We start from the raw sequence: 18,712 nt of genomic DNA on the forward strand, positions 1-18,712 counted from the left end.
TTTTTTGTGCAAAAAGGAACCAGACTATTTTCCCTTCCAGCCTCGCTTTGGTTACGTTGATTTCAATGGGAAAAATCCAAATGGCCGCAACATGATAATGGTCTATACCTTAAGTTTTGGGACTCTCACAGTATTTAGATTCCCAAATAAATTTTTGGACTAGGAACGGACAATCACCTCTGTCATTTGAGAAAATAATGTGTTGGGGGAAACAAACCAGTATGTCTGCATGTCGTGATTGTCCCTCATGGCGTTGAGCAGCATGTTAGACTAGCTTCCATCTCATCCTGTTGGGTGGTTGGGGGGGGGGGGGGGGGATGTTTGACTCGTGTGCAAAGGTACACAGGTTCGAATCCTGACGGGGAACATGGTCCTTGTGCTCTTGAGCAAGGCATTTTACCATTAATGCTTCAACCTTCAGATGGGACGTAAAGCCATAGGTCCCGTGTGTTGTGTAATCCAATGCACGTTAAAGAACCCAGGAACACTTAACACTAAGAGAAGGGGTTTGCCCCGGTGCTTCTGGCAGTGGCTGCAATATGCGCGACAGCACCTTGTATACCTTTTTATAAAGATGCTACATAATGGGTCTCATATTTCTCATAAACGGTCTGTCTTTAAAAACAGACAGAATTGACAGTACCTGGAGTACCTAATTGTTGGTAGATACATGTACGTGCGATATACAAGACTCCGGAATTATTATTATTATTAATTGGATCATTTGCATATATCCAAAAATCTCGGATATTGAGTCACATATAACTTTAAAACATTCAAATCACCAAGCAAAAGATATCGTCCATACATGTACTTGTCATGGGATCCAATCAGAGTACATGGAGCAATATAGACCATTCTAGGGTCTACTTCCGAGACCGAGGCTGAAGACGATTCTGGAAATAAAGTTGAGAAAGGTTAACAATCATGACATTGAATTTGAAATAACTCGCACATTTCACACATTTTTGGAGTTGAAATAAACCAGTTTTAATTCCAAGCCACAAATGGCTGCACTCCATACGTTAATTTTTCTTTTAAATTTTTTAAAGTTTATACTTATACTTTTGGTGATGGTTCATCCGTTTTCACAATAAATGGTATGACCTCATCACGGCACAATAAAAATCCTTCAATATCTTATCAATAAAATAGAAAATATCTGATTATTTTAATCAATATAGATACAATAATTGTTTTCCTCAATAGCCGTTTTCTTAAGTGTCACATTTGAGACTTCTGAACCGCCAATACATACAAAACATAAGTGTGTTTCTCAGTATAAAGTGACCAGAACACTACTACTGTTCAAAAATTCACTTGGGAAAAACTGCTCAACTATTAGTTGGACTTTTTTCACTTTCCATACCACTGCTTGCCTTTGGAAAAAGAAAGCAAAAATAAAAATGGCAAAATAAAACTGTCTATCAGGAGTGATACTAAACAACTTCACAAGTTACTGAAAGTTTGGCTCTTTTTGAAGTAATTATCCATTTTGAAAGATATTCGAATGTTTTTTTGGGGGGGGGTTGGGGGGTTTGGGGGGGGGGGGAACATGCACATTCGTGGGGATACATATTTCCAGTATGTTTAATAAATTCCTCCTGATTTCACTGACGTCTGGAATACACTATCAACGCTTCTGCATAATTGCTGATAAACAATTCTACAATTGGTGGAATTTATTTATAAAGATAAGTTAACATTAAAATTCGAATTTTTCTTTAAAATCAGTAAATCTGAACACTGAGATTTTACATTTTAGATTTCAACTTAAGATTTGCACAAATATTGCATTAAAATCATTTTCATTTGTAAATTAAAAACTAAAAATGGAGAAGTACATTGTACATGAATGTAGGTCCAACAAGGAAATACATGTAATGGCTCTGGATAAATTCAGACCAGTGAAGCACATACCATTGGATACCTTGTTTAGTGTTCATTGTGGGGGAATGCGCATTTTCCACTGATCTGCCAAACCATGTACATAACCCAGAAAATGTTCCAATCCAAAAATAGCTGAAATCATTTTTTTAGAAGGCAACCAATTTTTGAAGAAAGTATTTCCCGCAACCCCCATCTGGGAAACTTATGTGTACATCTTCATTTTTTGTCGTTGAATTACCAGAAAATCTTAAAGGAAAAGAATTAATGTTCAATTAAATAGGTAAGGTTATCTTCTATTTGACAAGAATACACCTGCTTGAAACATTTCTCCACTTCCTTTCTGCCTTTACTAACTTCCTGGGTAGTTGTGCTTGTAAGCTACCTGAATCCTTTCACATCGATTACTATGCTAGAACCCTATCTTGATAAGCACATTCTTAAATACTGTCGTGGGATATCAAGCACAGATACCGTTCAACCAAGTCCTTTCAAAATGAGCGTCTGTTGATTTCTGGACCGCTGCATGTATTGTACATGATGTACCGGTACGTATACATGTGCGTACATTTACAGAAAATCACGCCGACTCTCTCCTCACAATTTTTTTTTTTTGGTTGACGAACCCGACATTAGGAACTTCCATACTGAAATTCGCATGCCAGAACTCCCTTATCAAAAGTACACTACACAGGAATGTGGAAATGAGGCCAAAACCCAACAACTGCTTTCAATCCGATATCATTACGGCCGGATCAAACTTCACGCGAATATGTGCATCAGTGCAGTTGGAATACCACCAATTTAGCAGTTTTTTCAAGGGGTTCCAAGTTTTAGTATAATTGTTCATACTGCTCAAGACATCCCTGTTCAAATCTTTTTGGCATAATGAGTGATAACCAGGTACGTGGCTAAGCAAAACAAACTTCCATTTGGGGCAAATTGTATCAAATGACAAACTTTCAGGTGACACGACACTATCTAACTATACTGTATGACATGCATGTGGGGAATAAAGTGGCTTTTTGATTATACATGTTTAAGTTGTGAGGATCATACGTTGTATTTAACAACAACAAACGAACACAGTTGGTCCTCAGGTGTGCACACGTCTCGACACGCACACATACACGAATACATGTATACACATGTAACAGATACGCTAATTTATCTCAGCCTTGGAACGCACATCAAAGTACGCACATTAAATACATAATTTATGTTGGACTGAAGGACCTTCATCACAAATACATACATCAACTTGCATGTAGCAATAAATTTCCAGTTGATTCAGCTGCAAATGTACACAAAATTCATACATCAAAATACATATGCACTTTAAATCTTGAACAGAAAAAAAAAGTATCCGGCAAGCGCCATCTTTGCAACAACAATGCAGTGCTCGTGATGCGCTCCAGTCATTCAGAATCCGTAAAGTTTCTGCTCACAAATAAAAAAACCCTCTCAAATATACAAAAAAGGTCTCAAATTTTCTTGTCAAAGTTAATGCTAAAAGGCCGGCGTAAATCTTCCTTTCAATAATGCACAGCCTGTGTTCTGAACAATGATACAAATCTTTCAAATGCGAGTAAATACTTTTTAAAAAAACGCATGGCCCTTAAGTACATATACATGTTTCATTAAAGGGGCACCTGGCCCAATTCCACTCGCAGTACAAAGTGTTGTTTTTTTATATACAAAATCAACTCTCTTTGTTTCAAATTTACATAGTTAGTCAATTAACATTGCAATTTCCAGGCTTAACCATAGTGGCTATGGAAACCTGCTTATATCAATAGGCATTACAAGTTTACATGTTCCAAATATTAATTGATACCTGTACAAAAGACTACATGAATGAAGCATCCAGACTGTGGGATACCAATGACCTGTAAAGTCAACGAGTCAAGACCTAAAAATGTGTGTGACTTATTTGCTGGTGTCTGTCCTCCTTTTGCCTATCCAACTGACTGACTGTCACGCAGACACACTCACCGAGTGCTACATGTATCATATACGATTACATGTACATAACGAGACTTTCATTGAATCGCTCTGTGACCAACTTTATTGGGTTTTGCCTACTCTGATTTGCGAATGACTGGTTTTCATTGAAATTGCCTGAAAAGAACGTGTACAGTACATTTGAGAGGTAAATACCGGTAGACCCCTCTCATAGACAGCCATCTTTGTAGGAAAATCTGCGTGTTCAATGTTATCAGGTGCGTGTGCGCTCAATGCGCATAATGTTTTAAACACACGCGCATGATGCTTGAAATTTCTTCAAAATACGGTGCAGTGGATGCCCGTCACGAAAATTTGACGCCCAAATTGCCGATGCATGTGACAATCTGTAGGGGGTGTGACGTCATTTGAGAGAGATCTATCGACTTTGTTTTACACAGTTGGCTCTACAGACTCATGAACTCATGCATAAACATGAGGACAGGCAACGCCCATAAATCTTCTGAAATGGTACTGATTGGTGTCCATGACAACTCTACCTCTCCCTAAAATGAATGACATGCACTTATACATGTTTAGGTAACCAAGTCTGGGTGCTTCAAGGAAGCACTAATTAAGTTCAACTTACAAATTGTATCTTTTCTGCCCAGTAACATGAGTACATGTATAACATGAACTGTGGTCAGAAAAGTTCAAAACACACACACTCTCTGTACATTGATTTTCCGTCAAAAACAAGCCAGATATTTTGCTCCTGTAAAAAATTGCAAAGGCCCAGCCTCGCATGGTTCGTAATTAAAGTAATAACTTGATTCAAAAGGCAGTTACATGTGTCTATACATGTATTTACGTATTTGTATAAATTCAGTGACTTTTATCCTGAGTGTTACACAACAAAATTGAAAAAAAAAGAGAAAAAAAAATCTAGAGAAAAAAGACATTACTATTTTTTTCCAGTCTTTATCTAAATGTTTAATAAAAAAAATCCAAGTTCATGGATATAGTTTCTTTATAAATGATAGAAAAAATTGTATCAAATTCATCCATGACCACAGAAAAGAGTTGCCTGAAGGAATTCTTACAAACGGTCCCAATAACCATCCTATCAAAACCACACAAAAAAATGTTTCCTTTGCTAGTGACAAATGTCCATTTTTTTCTGTGAGCAAATGTACTTCATCATGCGCAGGTACAAAATGTACCTGTACATACATGTAAATGTGTGCATAAAAGACTGAGTGAGTTCATGAATGTATGTCAGCATGTAATGTAGGTACACGTTGTTAAGTGTACAGTGGTTATTTTGTAGACAGAATTCATAATAACGAAATCAATTTCTCTCAGATTTTGATGAATTTTGTTTACCATGTTTAGAATATGAGCATGTCAGGTTCAACATCTGAAATTTGCAAAAGTTTTATTTAAGTTTTAGTTGAGTTTAAAAAAAAAAAAAATACCAAAAGTGGCCAAATGTTAGATACCAGTAAAAAAATATCTGAATTGAAATCTAGTGCTCCTAGAGGTTAAAATGTAGTACCCCCTTTGATTGTACATGACTTGTATGCATATGAGATGGCACATTTTAACAGTGATGTACACGTACATGTACATGTACATTAATTGTACCAACCAAGTGTGCATGTACATGTGTATCCATGCTACAAGTACAGTACATGAATGGATACATGTACAATGTACATGTACATATGTATATGACAGTGCAACCGTAATGTTATCCAATTCTAAAAAACCCTCAAACCTTTTCTAATGCTGAAACCCATTCGCATAAAAAAGAGCTTCTCTTCCTACATGTATACCAAGCTACATGTATTTCTCTCTCAGCAAACTCACTTCCTGGTTACAAAAAACAATTGATTCTGGAGTAAAACCATTTTTTTCCCTCTGTATTTTGAGAAGCACTGATTATCAAGGCATTTTATCGCTATAAAATGGATAGTAAGGAAAAAATGTAATCGCTGTATAAAAGGCTTTCAAACTCTTGCGTAAACAAAAATATATAAGTACCAGTTTTAAAATTTCCTCTATACACAATTTCACTTCATGTTTTACATCAATAGATACAATGCATTTCTCTTCCAATCGTGCCAGGTGCCAGCATCAAGTAATCATTACATCAATCATGCCAGAAACAAAACCAAAATGATTGACTTAACACTTCTGTGCGAGACCTAAAAACATGTATTTAAACCCTAGGCTTTTCTAAAATGGGTGAATAAAAAGCAACATTCCAAAAAAAGCGACAAGAACAAAAAGACTAATTCGCAAACACTGATGTGATGTAGGACTATCTGGTTAATAGCATTGTTGTTTGTGTGGGAAGCACAAAAGGTTCACTTAAACAAGTGCATATTGACAAACACCGTGAAGTAACACATTTCTCCACAATCAATCCACCTTAAAACCCTTCTTAACAGCCAAGACAAAATCGGTCACCAAAGTTTTGCATTTGTGTGACTTTTTGAAGATGGAGGTCAAATGGGCAGCCCTCAGAAAGCAAGACATGTCAATGCATCAACCAATGACTGCCAACCAAAAACAATCTTGGAAATGATCTCTTGGACTCCTTTGACATCTTTACCGATGACAACTGCCTCAAAAGAGACCATCAACATTTCGTCAACTTGTGTAGGTAAGGCGGCTTTACCTACATGTACGGCAGATACGCAACAGCAAGCCAAAATAAAAAGACATCCAGTCCCTCGCATCTCTTCAACCTGATGATGGGGAGTCATTGGGCTCATTTGCTTCCACTACCGTCAAAGCAGCAGCTGCTTCTGGAAGCCCATTTAGACTGCCTTGGCTGCTGTGGTTCCTCTGCAAGCCGTGCTTTCGTTGCTTGTGCTCCTGCAGCTCTGAGGCTGTTTTGAAGCGGCGCTTCTTGCACAAGTCGCACTTGTACGCCTTCCAGCCAGTTAGAGAGAAGTAGTCAAAGCTTCCGTCAGCATTGTAGCTGTGCTTGATCTTCTCCTCCTCATCATGGTCTAGCTTCCTCTTACGTTCGGGAATCTCCCGGTAGATGTTGAAGGTTGACTTGCGGCTGCGTCGCTGGCCGAGACCTTCTCCATCCATAGGGTCATCTGGCGATTCCGACCGGTCATTGCCCTCGACCCAAGGTAGCAGGTGCCGATCCCCAGGGGTGTACAGACCCTGTGCGACTCCCATGGCCTCATGGACCTGCCTTGTTATGTCCTTAGCTAGATCTTGGTTGGACTCACCCCCTTCACCTTGCTTGGGTCTCACGACCTTTCCATCAATCAGGACTATGCCATTGGGACCATTGACCATCTCACCTCTTGCTGCAGGGTCTCTGTCTGAAGGTCCACTGTACTCTACACCATGTCGTTGGTCGACACCAGCTGAGGCGTTTGGAGAAATCTGGCTAGCATCAAACTTATCTTTCCAAGCCATGGGATAAGGTGGCATGTGGGAGGGAAAGGGTCCTTGATGCTGGAAGGGATGGTCAGGGTGATGACGGGGTACCCAGGCCGATGCTCTCTGCCTCTCAAAGCTCATCATTTCTGCTCCCTCTGGATGAGGCACCATTCCGCGAGGAGGAATGCCATGTGAAGGCATCAAACCCGCAGGTGGTACATCGCAAGACAAAGTGCTTACACTGATGGAGTTTCGCCTATACTTACGACCGTTGTTGTTGCGTAGGTAACGGTAGAGAAAAGACTCTTCGACTGGTTGGTTTGGGCCAGGCTGACCATTCTCTTCTTGCCTCATCCGAAATGGGCGTGGTGGGCCATCCAAGGGGCCAGGACCAGCCATCCTTGGACCCTGGTTATAGTACCTCATATGCTTGGGCTCCCCCTCAATGGAGTAGGGCTGGTAGACTAACCCTGGATACTGATGATGATGAAGCACTGGAGGTACTTGGGGATTGCCTGGAGGCAATCTATGATGCACGGCAGAAGGATGGACTGTCTCTGTAGCAGATGCTTCGGCGTGTCCGTCAGCTGCCTTAATGGGAGAGCCATCGGGATGTGTGCTTTTCTGGTATCCCTGCATGTCTCCCTCGCTGATGCTATAACTACGTACCCTTCCCGATCGCATCATAGGCACTGCCACACTGCTGACTGGTAAGCCTGGATCTTGGCCTGATCCTGTTGTTGATGGGGGCAGCTGCCTTTCAACTCGTTGCATCCTGCTGCTGACAAGATCCCTCAGTGTTGGTCGGAAATCTGCATTCCCCTCTGATGATTTGGAATTTGACAAATACTCCCCAGAAGGTCTCCCAATACCACCAGAAAAGCTACGGCTAAAATTCTCTCGCCGCATAGCTTCTGCTGCACCACAAGGTATGGACACAGTGGATATTTCATTCTGCTCCTGTGAAGTAGACTTGTCCTCCGACACCACCCTCAGTTGAGGTGAGCTTCTGGGACTCTCTTCCACTACATTTTGCCGAACCAAACGAGGTGGCCTTCTATCCAGGGACCTCCCACTTATGTACGACCTATTTACACCCAGTAAATTGTGGCTCTCGGAAGTTTTACCTGTATCAAAAGATTTACTCTTTTCGACAGGTTTACCTCTACCTTCCTTGTCATTTGTATCCTCCACTGGCCTACTAATTTCTGAATTCCCCTCTTTTTGCCTTGGTCCATGTTCACTATCAGCACTACCTGGAGTTGCTTTCGGAATCTTTTGAGCAATGGAATTTCTCTCAGAGTTGGTTTTGTCCTCCTCTACACTGCCATCCTGCAAAGCACTGCCAGAACCTGGTGTGTCAAAGGAGCGGCTCATCCTGAAAGGGGTATTGACTGCACCGTCTTCACTCAAGGAGTTCTCTGTCAGGGACCAGCGGCGCATGTAGGATCTTGGGTCGTGCCGGCTTCTTCCAAGGTAGGGCCTTGCCTTCTGCCCAGGTTGTGGTTGGGTACTCCTGACAGGGCTGATGGGCTCTGTCTTTATGTAGGACTGACAGTACGTGTTGCCAATGGTGACGCGAAGTTCTGAGCTGGGAGCCTGAGATGCGGACAATGATGGTGGCCGCTGAGTGGGGGGTGCTTCCGGCTGCCCTGGCCTGGTGATTACTGCCTCGCAGTCAATGATTTCTGGGCTGCTGTTGGCCTGGTTGGAGCTGCTGGGATGGCAGGAGCTACTGTGAGACTGCACCTGCTCCTGTCTGGTGTCTCCAGCGATAGATGGGGGTTTGCTTACTCTACAGGTACCTCCCTCTCCTTGTGCAACACCTAATTCTGCAGCAGTATGCTCCTACAATGGGACAAAAAAATTCAAAATATACAGTGTTTAAAGTGGATTTGAGGAATATTTCAATGAGCACACAACTAAAATTAAAAGAAATAATTCCCTGAGATGAAAAATGCTTCTGTTAACAATTTTCAAATTTAAATTTTAACACCTGGATGACAAACGTGATATCATTGGTTTTACAAAAAACTTTGATATTCATGATGCAATGGAGTTAAATCTGACAACCCTTCACTCCTGAATCCAACAAAATCTTAATTAACAAATATCTTTTGGATTGTGCTGACTCGAGCAGTGAAAAACAGATCTTTTGTTCTAACTGTTGGATCCTGTAGGATTCAGCAGGCTGCTTACTTCAATCTCTCTTAGATATTTATGGACAGAGAATTGTTATCATAAAATCATTATCTTGCAGCAAGGTTTACGAAGTTTTTTATCACTTATAAAGTGCAAAAGGTGTATGTGTGTCAGTGTGTTAACAAGTTGATTCCCTGCAAAGCGTGTTCCTCGCCCTGCAACAGGTGGCACAGCCACCTTCCCACAAAGAGGGCCACACAGCCTCATCTTTTGATTGGCATGATTTACCGGAACTTCATTTAAATGTTGTGGAATCTCACACAATTAGTAAGCACACAAAAAAAACCTCACTTACCATGGAATCTACTTGAGGTGGACTACTGTGGGTTGCGTTCGCTAGATTGGCCAGGTTACCAGTGCTGGATGTCACTCGTCCATTCCTAGTCTCCTCTCCAGTCGTCTCTTCCATCATCTGCTGTTGTATCCTCTCCTCTCCCTCAGCTGTCCCCATCATCATCCTCAAGCTGGCCGGAGGTGATGATGGGTAACTGGATGGCACAGCGGTGTCCCCGAAGCAGACCGCAATGCTCTTGGTGCCATGGGCCGAGTCCAGGTGGCTAGCCAGCTGGGCCCGATCCTCGAAGACGAACAGGCACTGCTTGCAGAGGAAGCACCTGCGAGGGAAGTGCACCTCAGACATGTGGCTGGCAATGACGTGCTCCAGAGGGCTGCAGAAAGTGCAGAGACGGCATTTGAAGACCCGCAGGACCTCAATGTAGCCACTGAAGTGCTGGAACTGGGAGTCGATGACAGTGACTTCGGCAAAGGAGCCTTGGCTGCCTGGGGCGCTGCCACCGCTGCTGTCTCCACAGCCAGTGCTGCTGCCGCTCTCGCTCCTACCGATCTGCTCAGCCATGGCTATGGATTCGTTGGCCAAGTCAACATTGACAGCTTGGTGTTGTCAACCATTTGTCTGCATTCTGGTTGTGAAGTGGGGGCCTGCCAAGTGCTTCGTGACCTGAAATTTAAGCAGAAGAAGATTGATGGGTCTGTTTTCAACTTTCAAAATACAGTACAATGCTAACTGGCTGTTTATCAGAGGTTCAAAAGCTTTGGCACGATCACTGTAAATTAAAATTTCAGTTGACACCAAACACATCACTGAACATTTAAAGATTAACACTTTTTATATTTTCATTATTTACAGCGTTGTCTGTAAATACATGTACATACTTTCAGAAACGTTTACCCAAATGTTGTTCAAGTACATGTGCCCATGAATGCATGATAGTGGCTGGGCTTTACATGCACATGTACATTTTTGTACCTTCCATGTACCTTCCTTCATACATGTACATGTACATACCCTGCAAATTCTGAAGGATCAGGAAGGATTACCGTAAACATCCTTTTGAACTGTACTTGTACATTTTCCATTTGATGAAAAAATGGTGTTGTGTTTTCTCTGTGTGCTAGCACACTGTTATAATTTAATGAGACCTTCAGTAATTAAAGTACATGTACATGTACATGTTTATGTATTAGTATCTACATGTACATGTACCATTGAGCCCTTTCTGTTCCTGATGGGGGTACGTACTGCGTGTACGTACACGTACGTACCGGTATATTTAAGGTCAATATACTTTGGCTACACAATTAAACTTGTTTGTACATGCAAACATACATTTAATGTTGAAGCTTTGTTTCATCTTTTCCTCACTAATGATCAGAAACCCTATGTACAGTGTACACTCCATAATGAGTTGCTTGACCGCTAAGCGGACGCTCGACTGCTAAGCGGTTGCTTGAGCTCCTCTGCAAAACAGTCCCTCTACACATAATATTTGAGGCTGACAGTACCAACTTAAAATAAAGGAAATTGAAGTCATATTCATGTTCATATACATTGTACTATTCACTGCATACATCAACCCATGTTCCAAGCCATGCCCTACCGGTATATATCACCATGCGTCTCGTGGACTGAGCAACCATTAGCCCAGGTTGGACGACGTCTTCATTGCATTACGACCGACATCCAGGGTATTTATTCTACTACCAAAGTGAAACAAATTTTAACACATTTTTACCTGATTGAGGAAGCATACATTTTGTTTATTCCTTGTGTCCAGAATTATGCATACATGCATATGCTTCGTTCAGAAAGGGTAAATATGCCCGGTGTGTCTGTGGGCGACGTGTTTACCGAAAACAAATTGCAGATCCATGCTTTCGTCAAAAACATTCTTAGTATGAACTCCCCGTGTGAAGACTTAGGTGCCCGTATGCACCAGAGTTTCTATGCCATGTATGCGGGGCATGCATGCACGGGCACATGTAAGTCTTCACACGAGAAATTCAGACAGGATGTTTACAACAAAAAGCGTGGATCAGCAATTTATTTTCGGTAAACACGCCGCCCACAGACATATTTACCTTTTCTACATGTAAATCCAGCATTCTAGCATAACTCTGACACACGGAATATGTAAACGAAATTTCAGCTTCCTCCATCAGGTAAAAATATGAAAAACATGTGTTATAACTTTTTTCGCTTTGGCAGCAGACGTTCATACCCTGGACTCCGTCGCGTGTACACAACGGAGACCAACCTGGGCTAAGCAACTACATGTATGTGCAAACACCAGCAGCAATATGAAAAACTCACACTTGCTCAATTGTTACGAATCCAAGTTTGAATTTTGGTATACATGTTACTACATGAAAACAGAAACGAAAAATCCCAATTTTGTGAAATTACTCACTGAAATCTTCAGTTTTTAGGTCATTACAAAAAGGTATGTACATTGTATACATGTACATTGTATATTATCAATAATTTGCATTTGTACAATGCATTACATGTGTACATGTACTATGCATGTTTTTAGGCCAAAAAAACCACATACCTCTGCTTTTGGTTACCCGAAGTTTTTATCGGCAAGTATACAAAAAAAAATTCTGTCTTCACAAAAATGCTTAGAACTCAACAACCTTTATGTCAAAAATGCTTGTAAACATATTTCTGCTGTCCATATTTGTTTGTTTGCCTACTTACAATCGCTATTTTCGGAACAAAACCTGAGTTTTTTTTTTTCCACCATGCGTTCAGCAAGGCTTCGCAGTGGTGAAAGCACATCCAAACATGTGCGTCATGCATGCAGCAATGTTAGACTGGTTCACCCTGTGCACTGAAATGGCCAAAGTCAATGACCGAAATCAGTCTATGGCCGACATAATGTAACAGGTCAAATTTCACATCTTAAAAATGCCAAAAAAACATCAATGAAGAACGAATATTTCTGCAAGTTAATTCACAGAACGTGATCTCTTTTTCTGTGTAGGCCCCTATGTATTTTTCTTTTAATGTATTTATTTCGAGGTTGTACCGCTCGTACTTGAGGTGATACAGCGTAGCGTGTTTTCTCAAAATGTTCTACTTCGGCACGTGGTTCGTTGCCCGCTACACAGTGCAGTCACGCACACTAATACTGCGCGATATATGGCCAGTACTGACCAGTGGCCATCGTGACTAGTGTTGTGCATGGTGGTGTAGTAAGTAAAAGTAAGTAGAGTCTGTCGCGAGCCAATGTGGCTCATCAGGCCCGTGTTTATCTCCGGTTTCAGTAGCATGAAACGACTGAGAATATTTCTACTCCCCCTGGATGAGATGCTACATGTAGTCCATCGCAGGTTACTCCCCAGCTAATGCCGGTACCCATTTATACTCCTGGGTGGAGAGGGGCAAGTGGGGGTGAAGTGGCTTGCCGAAGGACACAACATATGACCAGCAGCTGAATTCGAACCCCGGACACTCTGATCATGAGTCACAAACCCTAACCACTAGGCCACACACTCCCCCTGTGTGGTAGTGTACACACCTTAAATTCTTTTTAAGAATCTTCGACCTTGAATAAGGGAATAAATGTGTGCTTGGGAGGTGTTTAACACTCTGTTTAAGACAAGTTGGGGTCTGGAATGCCGATAATTACCCAAGGAACATGTGGAATAGGGTAGGAATGGAATAGGATGGAATAGGATTGGATGGGATAGGATTGGAAAGGGAAGGGATGGGATATGATGGAAAGGGAAGGGATGGGATATGATGGAATGGGATGGGATGGGATAAGATGGGATAGGACATGCTGAGCTGGGATATGGGATGGGATGGTAAGGGAAGGGATGGGAATGGATATGGATGGGCTGGGATGGGCTGGGATGGGATGTGATGGAAAGTGATGGGATGGGGTGGGGATGGAAAGGATGAGATGGGGATTGGATTGGGTGGAGATTTGCATGGAATGGGATGGGGTGGGCTATTATGAGATGAGATGGGATGGGATGGGGTGGGGTGAGATGGGGTGGGCCGGGATAAGACAGGGTACCGGTACATGTACATGTACCGGTACATGTATGAGATGAGATGTGATGGGGTGGGCTGGGATGGGATGAAAAGTTTTGAGATGGGAGGGGTGAGATGGGCATGGGACAGGGAGGATATGGGCCCTGGATGGGGTTGGGCTGGATTGAATGAATATCAGAGATGGGAAACCATACATGTACATGTAATGTACACATGTATACGTGTACATATGTACCGGTACTTGTACAAATTAAAAATATACTTGATGTAAGAATTATAGTGCATAGTTTACAAATGTACATGTACCACAGCACAATATACAATGTACATTGTATACCATGTATACTGTACATTTGTACATGTACACATAAATCCACACTTGTTCTGTATTTGTGGGGACTACACTGGTTGTCCCATGGTACCGTACTGTGGGGACAGCAGAAAGTCCCCATAACTCAATCCTAATATACCTAGCCTTGGTCAATGCTCTCGTCGTTATTCGTCCCGTATGCGGTCAATCGTCGGCATATATCCTCACGCGCTATGCACATGCATGTAAAAATACAGCGCGAACAGCGACCTCATGCGGCCACTATTTTTTTATGCAAATCAGTTGGGGACGATCGAGAGCCTTGGTTCAATCGTCGGCAAAAGCTTATGTTTTTCTTTACTTTGCGCTAGATTTCCAGCGCACGACCTCGTATGCGAATACAGATAATGTAGGCGGGGCTAATATGTGGAGTGTCCAATCACACCTTGGTAAATCCGGACGTCATCAAATTATTTGCAGCTACATGTATTCCGCCTTTTGCGGACATGACAGCAACCACAGTTTTTGTGCATTGGTGCCGTGTGCAGAGACACACAATGTGTACGTGTATGGATTATGTACGGTGCCACGTTTCACTATGCAAGTTTCCACGCAACGATCGATCAATAAGAAAACGACATTTAAAGTCAGCTAAGGCTATTAACATAATGAGCACCACCCCCAAAACCTCACATGGACGATTGAACCAAGGCGCTAGATCGGGTCCAACTGATTTGCATAAAAATAGTGGCCGCGTAAGGTCGCTGTTCACGCGGTATTTTTAATGCACTGCATGCTTAGACATATGACTGCATGCATAGCGCTAGCGAAGATATCGTTTACCGTGCTACGGCCGGATGAATAACAACTAGCGCCTTGACCAAGGCTATAATATAGGCCTACCTAACAATAAAAAACTTCCCCATAACCCGGTGATGGCCTGCCCACGCCATGTACATGTACATCCACACAGGTACAATTTGCACATGTGTGGCTAGTTATGTGAAAACAGGCACTTGGCAGTCTTGCTCTTGCGGGAAATGATGAATTCTGCAAGTAGAAATTAAGTGTGATGGGCATGGGAAGGGGACATTAATAGGTCTCTGGTAGTACCGGGGACAGCAAACTAATAGCATCCTGAACTCAGTCATGTGGTGCCCAATATAGAAAATGTGCAGTCGTATATGTATACATGTACCGGTATGTACATGTACATGTAACATGAACTTATGCACGTAAATCTGGGACATTTAAGAGGGAACACTGAGTACATATTTTTTTTCACACTTGTCTATTGTTTTTTATTTAATTGTTTTTAATAATTGTCTTTTAAAAAAATTCTTTGATACCATCTGAGTATGAATGTTATTTGTTATTAATTTTAGGCATTTGTCCCCATTTGCTTCAACTTTTTAAAATCATTCCTCCATAATCCTTGTCATCATGTTTATTTTATATTTTGCTCTTGATGGAAATAATTGTATTTGGAATTGAATTGAAAATTAAAAAAAAAAAAATTACTGCACGTTTGTCATGTTTGTACGTATTTTCTATACATGTGCAAGTGTTATTTGCATACATGTACGTACATACAACATGTACATGTACATGTATACATGTATACAGTGTGGAGCGAAAGAATTTAGACTCCTGCGATAACACGCATACCACGCTATTTACATTTTATCACTAGCTAGGTTTAGCGCGTGTTTATCGCGCTAATCACGCATGGTTATCGCGTGTACGCCGCAGTGTTTTTCACATGGGCACTGACAGAAAGACGGAGAGCGGCTCCACGCGATAATCACGCGCGGGAAAAATATGCGGGAACAGATTTGGCGCTTTGTCCCACGCGTGGCTCCACGCACGGCTCCACGCGCGGGGAAAACTATCCCACGCGTGGGGCCGGGGAAGACAGACCGCACACCGCCCCGGAATACCGGCTGGGCTTTGCGCCTGGGACGGCCGTCTTTGCGCCGTTAATTTCCCGCAAGTTGGCGGCTGAATGATGTCAACTCAAGGAGGCACAAGTTTTTACACCTTAAAAATTCCCGCCCAGTAAAAAAAAGTCGGCTCCTTCTCAAGTTCTATGAAAGAATACTTCCCAAGGCAGTACTGCCGTCCAATCAAACACAAGTGGAACGAAGCTGAATGTCAGAACGACAAACGACGACCAATCACATCTTGCCATCTCACAAATTCCTACTTTAATTGGCTGCAGACCATGACCCTTAGTCAACAAAGAAACTCTACACGGATGTAATTCGAGAAGTCAATTGGACAACAGAGGCATGCTGCCGACGACACTGCTATTAGTTGGCTGTCAATCATTCTTTGGGAAGTGTTTTTTTTTAATTCTCCAGAGCAGATTATTATGAAAGATACTGGCCCTTTTTTAACTGGTTCTGTTCATATTCCTCTTTGAATAAAAACATGAATGAAAACTTGCAACTTTACCACAGCATCATTTTTTTCGTATATGGGTCCGAAGAGATCTTTCCCCCTCATGTTATAATAGTGTTTTCCTGGTTTGCGAGAATATTTTTCCCGCCTAGTTTTTCTCGGTATAGAATATTCTGTTCCCTATATCTTCAGAGAATTTATGTCCCAAATATTCTATTCCCATGCAGGAAACTTGAAATGTCCAGTCCCGAACAAAGACTCATTTCGTTCTTCGGAATAATACTTCTTTCCTTCATTTTGCCATTTCTGTCATGTCCGTCGAATAACCATCACAACAATATGCATTTTCAAAATTCTTTGTGCATATTGCAATGAACCACAGTGACTCAACATGTACTGCCGTGTTCATATTGAAATCTATGCACAACGTGCGGCGTGATCCGCGCGCTAACCACGCAGACATTTTGTGTGTTGCATTGATGGTTTCTCAAATGTATTACATTTCTGGGCCACGCGGTAAAAACTGTGCCAAAATCAGTACGCACTAGGACGGTGCGCGCGTGTGTGGTACCGGCTTATATGTACATTTGTGTACTGTGAACTGTAACGACAGCGCTTGGACAATTTATTGCACTGCGCTATGTGTTTTTAGTTTTAATTCACTGGGGGAAGCCGTCAGCATGTCTTACTCAGATTTTAGTCTGGAAACCAAAAGACGGCGGGTGATTTGTTTGTTAATTTATTGTTCTGCACATTTTCAAAGTGTTTTACCTTGCCATATGAATGACCCAATTTACGTTAAAACATTGGCGTCAGTGCTGTCCGGAGTTGGAGATCGCATTCGAATTTAACACTTGCAATACTAGTACTTACCGGAGGTGTTAAGCTCCATAGCTTTAACTCACATTGCAGGATCGACGAAACGCCAGTTCCCTCAGCTCTGAGTACTCTGTGCACAATTTGCAACAGTGGCTGGCGTAACAAAAATTGCGAAGGGCTTACTTAAATCAGTTTATTGTGATTCGCCTGCAAAAACCTATACGCCATTTATCAGGCATGCAACTTTTCCTCAGATCAGCTGATTTCCTCCTTTTTTTTTTTACTTCCCATGTGTGCCATTGAACACAGAAAAACACTGTACAAAGTCTGTGAAAAATTTGAATTTCCTCTTTCTTTTGTGATTTCCCAGTTGCATGCCTGATTTATATAACCTGATACATGTACATTTATTACTTTTGATTTATTTAATTTACCCCGGTTCTATTTTTTTTTTCGCCACTGTAATTACCTGAAGAACGGGATTCATGATCAATAAATGGGTAGGTATTTCTGGGGGAAAATTCACTCTTGAATATAACTGTTGTGGCGTTAATATGATTTCTTTAAATATGGGGTGTGTAGGGCACTACATGTACACTTCATTTCAGGAACATCAAGTACAGTGTTTCACACGTTTTTCCTGTGGAAAGTTTTATGAAAAGCACCTGTAGGAAAACAAGAAGGTTCCAGTAAATGTAATTTTCTTTCTCCTGTGGTGGTATTTTTCTTGTCCATTTTATGCCATTGTTTTGAATTTAATTGCCTTTAGACTGTTTTGCTCTTAGAATTTTTATCCGGGTTGATTGGTGTTCTAATTTGGATGTTTCAAATTTGTTTTTGTTTTCTCCAATTTTTTTTCGCTGTTTTTCTTTAATTCGCCAACGTGTTTAATATGATTTTTTATGATCTTATACAATGTAGTTAGTTACACTGTAGGACTATAATTTTTCTTTTCGTCTGACACATCATCGCCGTGACAGTTTTTACAAACTTTTGCCTAAACCAGGAAACGTTTTCTTTTTCTTTTGAACACCGAACGTGGCCGAGTTAACTCGTGGCTCAAGTGCAACAAACGGAATACATGTATCTCCAAGCGCAATACATGTACATAGGCCTAACTTGGAACAGCTCGTAAACTTGCTCGCACTGAGAATGTTGAAGTCGGCATTGATCATATTACCTTGGGAAAAAAGAAAGTGTCTTTAAGTACTTGGGAGTCTTGGATGATAGTAATACTTATTGCCAAAATCATGTCACAAAGACAGCGTTAAAATTAAAAACAAAAGCTGTTTATTTTAGAATTCTGACTTTCATAGGTTCCTGATTTTATTGTTCGTTGTCAGTGTGTTGTTACAGGGCACACCTCAGACGGTAACCGCAGGGTGATGGTTTCGTGTGTAGTAGCATTTGATCGCCAGTACAATCAA

The 18,712-nt window shown here is 41.5% G+C and overlaps 1 protein-coding gene across 1 annotated transcript in view; it reads right to left on the reverse strand.

The window, feature by feature from the left end:
- Window positions 1-1,542: 1,542 nt before the first annotated feature.
- The window catches only part of LOC119745171, a 38,062-nt gene continuing 20,892 nt past the window's right edge, over window positions 1,543-18,712 (reverse strand). Inside the window, exons 2-3 of the mRNA XM_038221398.1 lie at window positions 9,743-10,405; window positions 1,543-9,093 (exon numbers count right to left, since the gene is read on the reverse strand). Of these exons, the coding sequence (XP_038077326.1) occupies window positions 6,583-9,093; window positions 9,743-10,303 (3,072 nt within the window). The 5' untranslated portion in view covers window positions 10,304-10,405 and the 3' untranslated portion in view covers window positions 1,543-6,582. The remainder of the gene's footprint in view (window positions 9,094-9,742; window positions 10,406-18,712) is intronic.

This window comes from Patiria miniata, unplaced genomic scaffold (genome assembly GCF_015706575.1).
Source record: "Patiria miniata isolate m_02_andy unplaced genomic scaffold, ASM1570657v1 HiC_scaffold_12, whole genome shotgun sequence".
Classification (NCBI taxonomy): Eukaryota; Metazoa; Echinodermata; class Asteroidea; order Valvatida; family Asterinidae; genus Patiria; species Patiria miniata.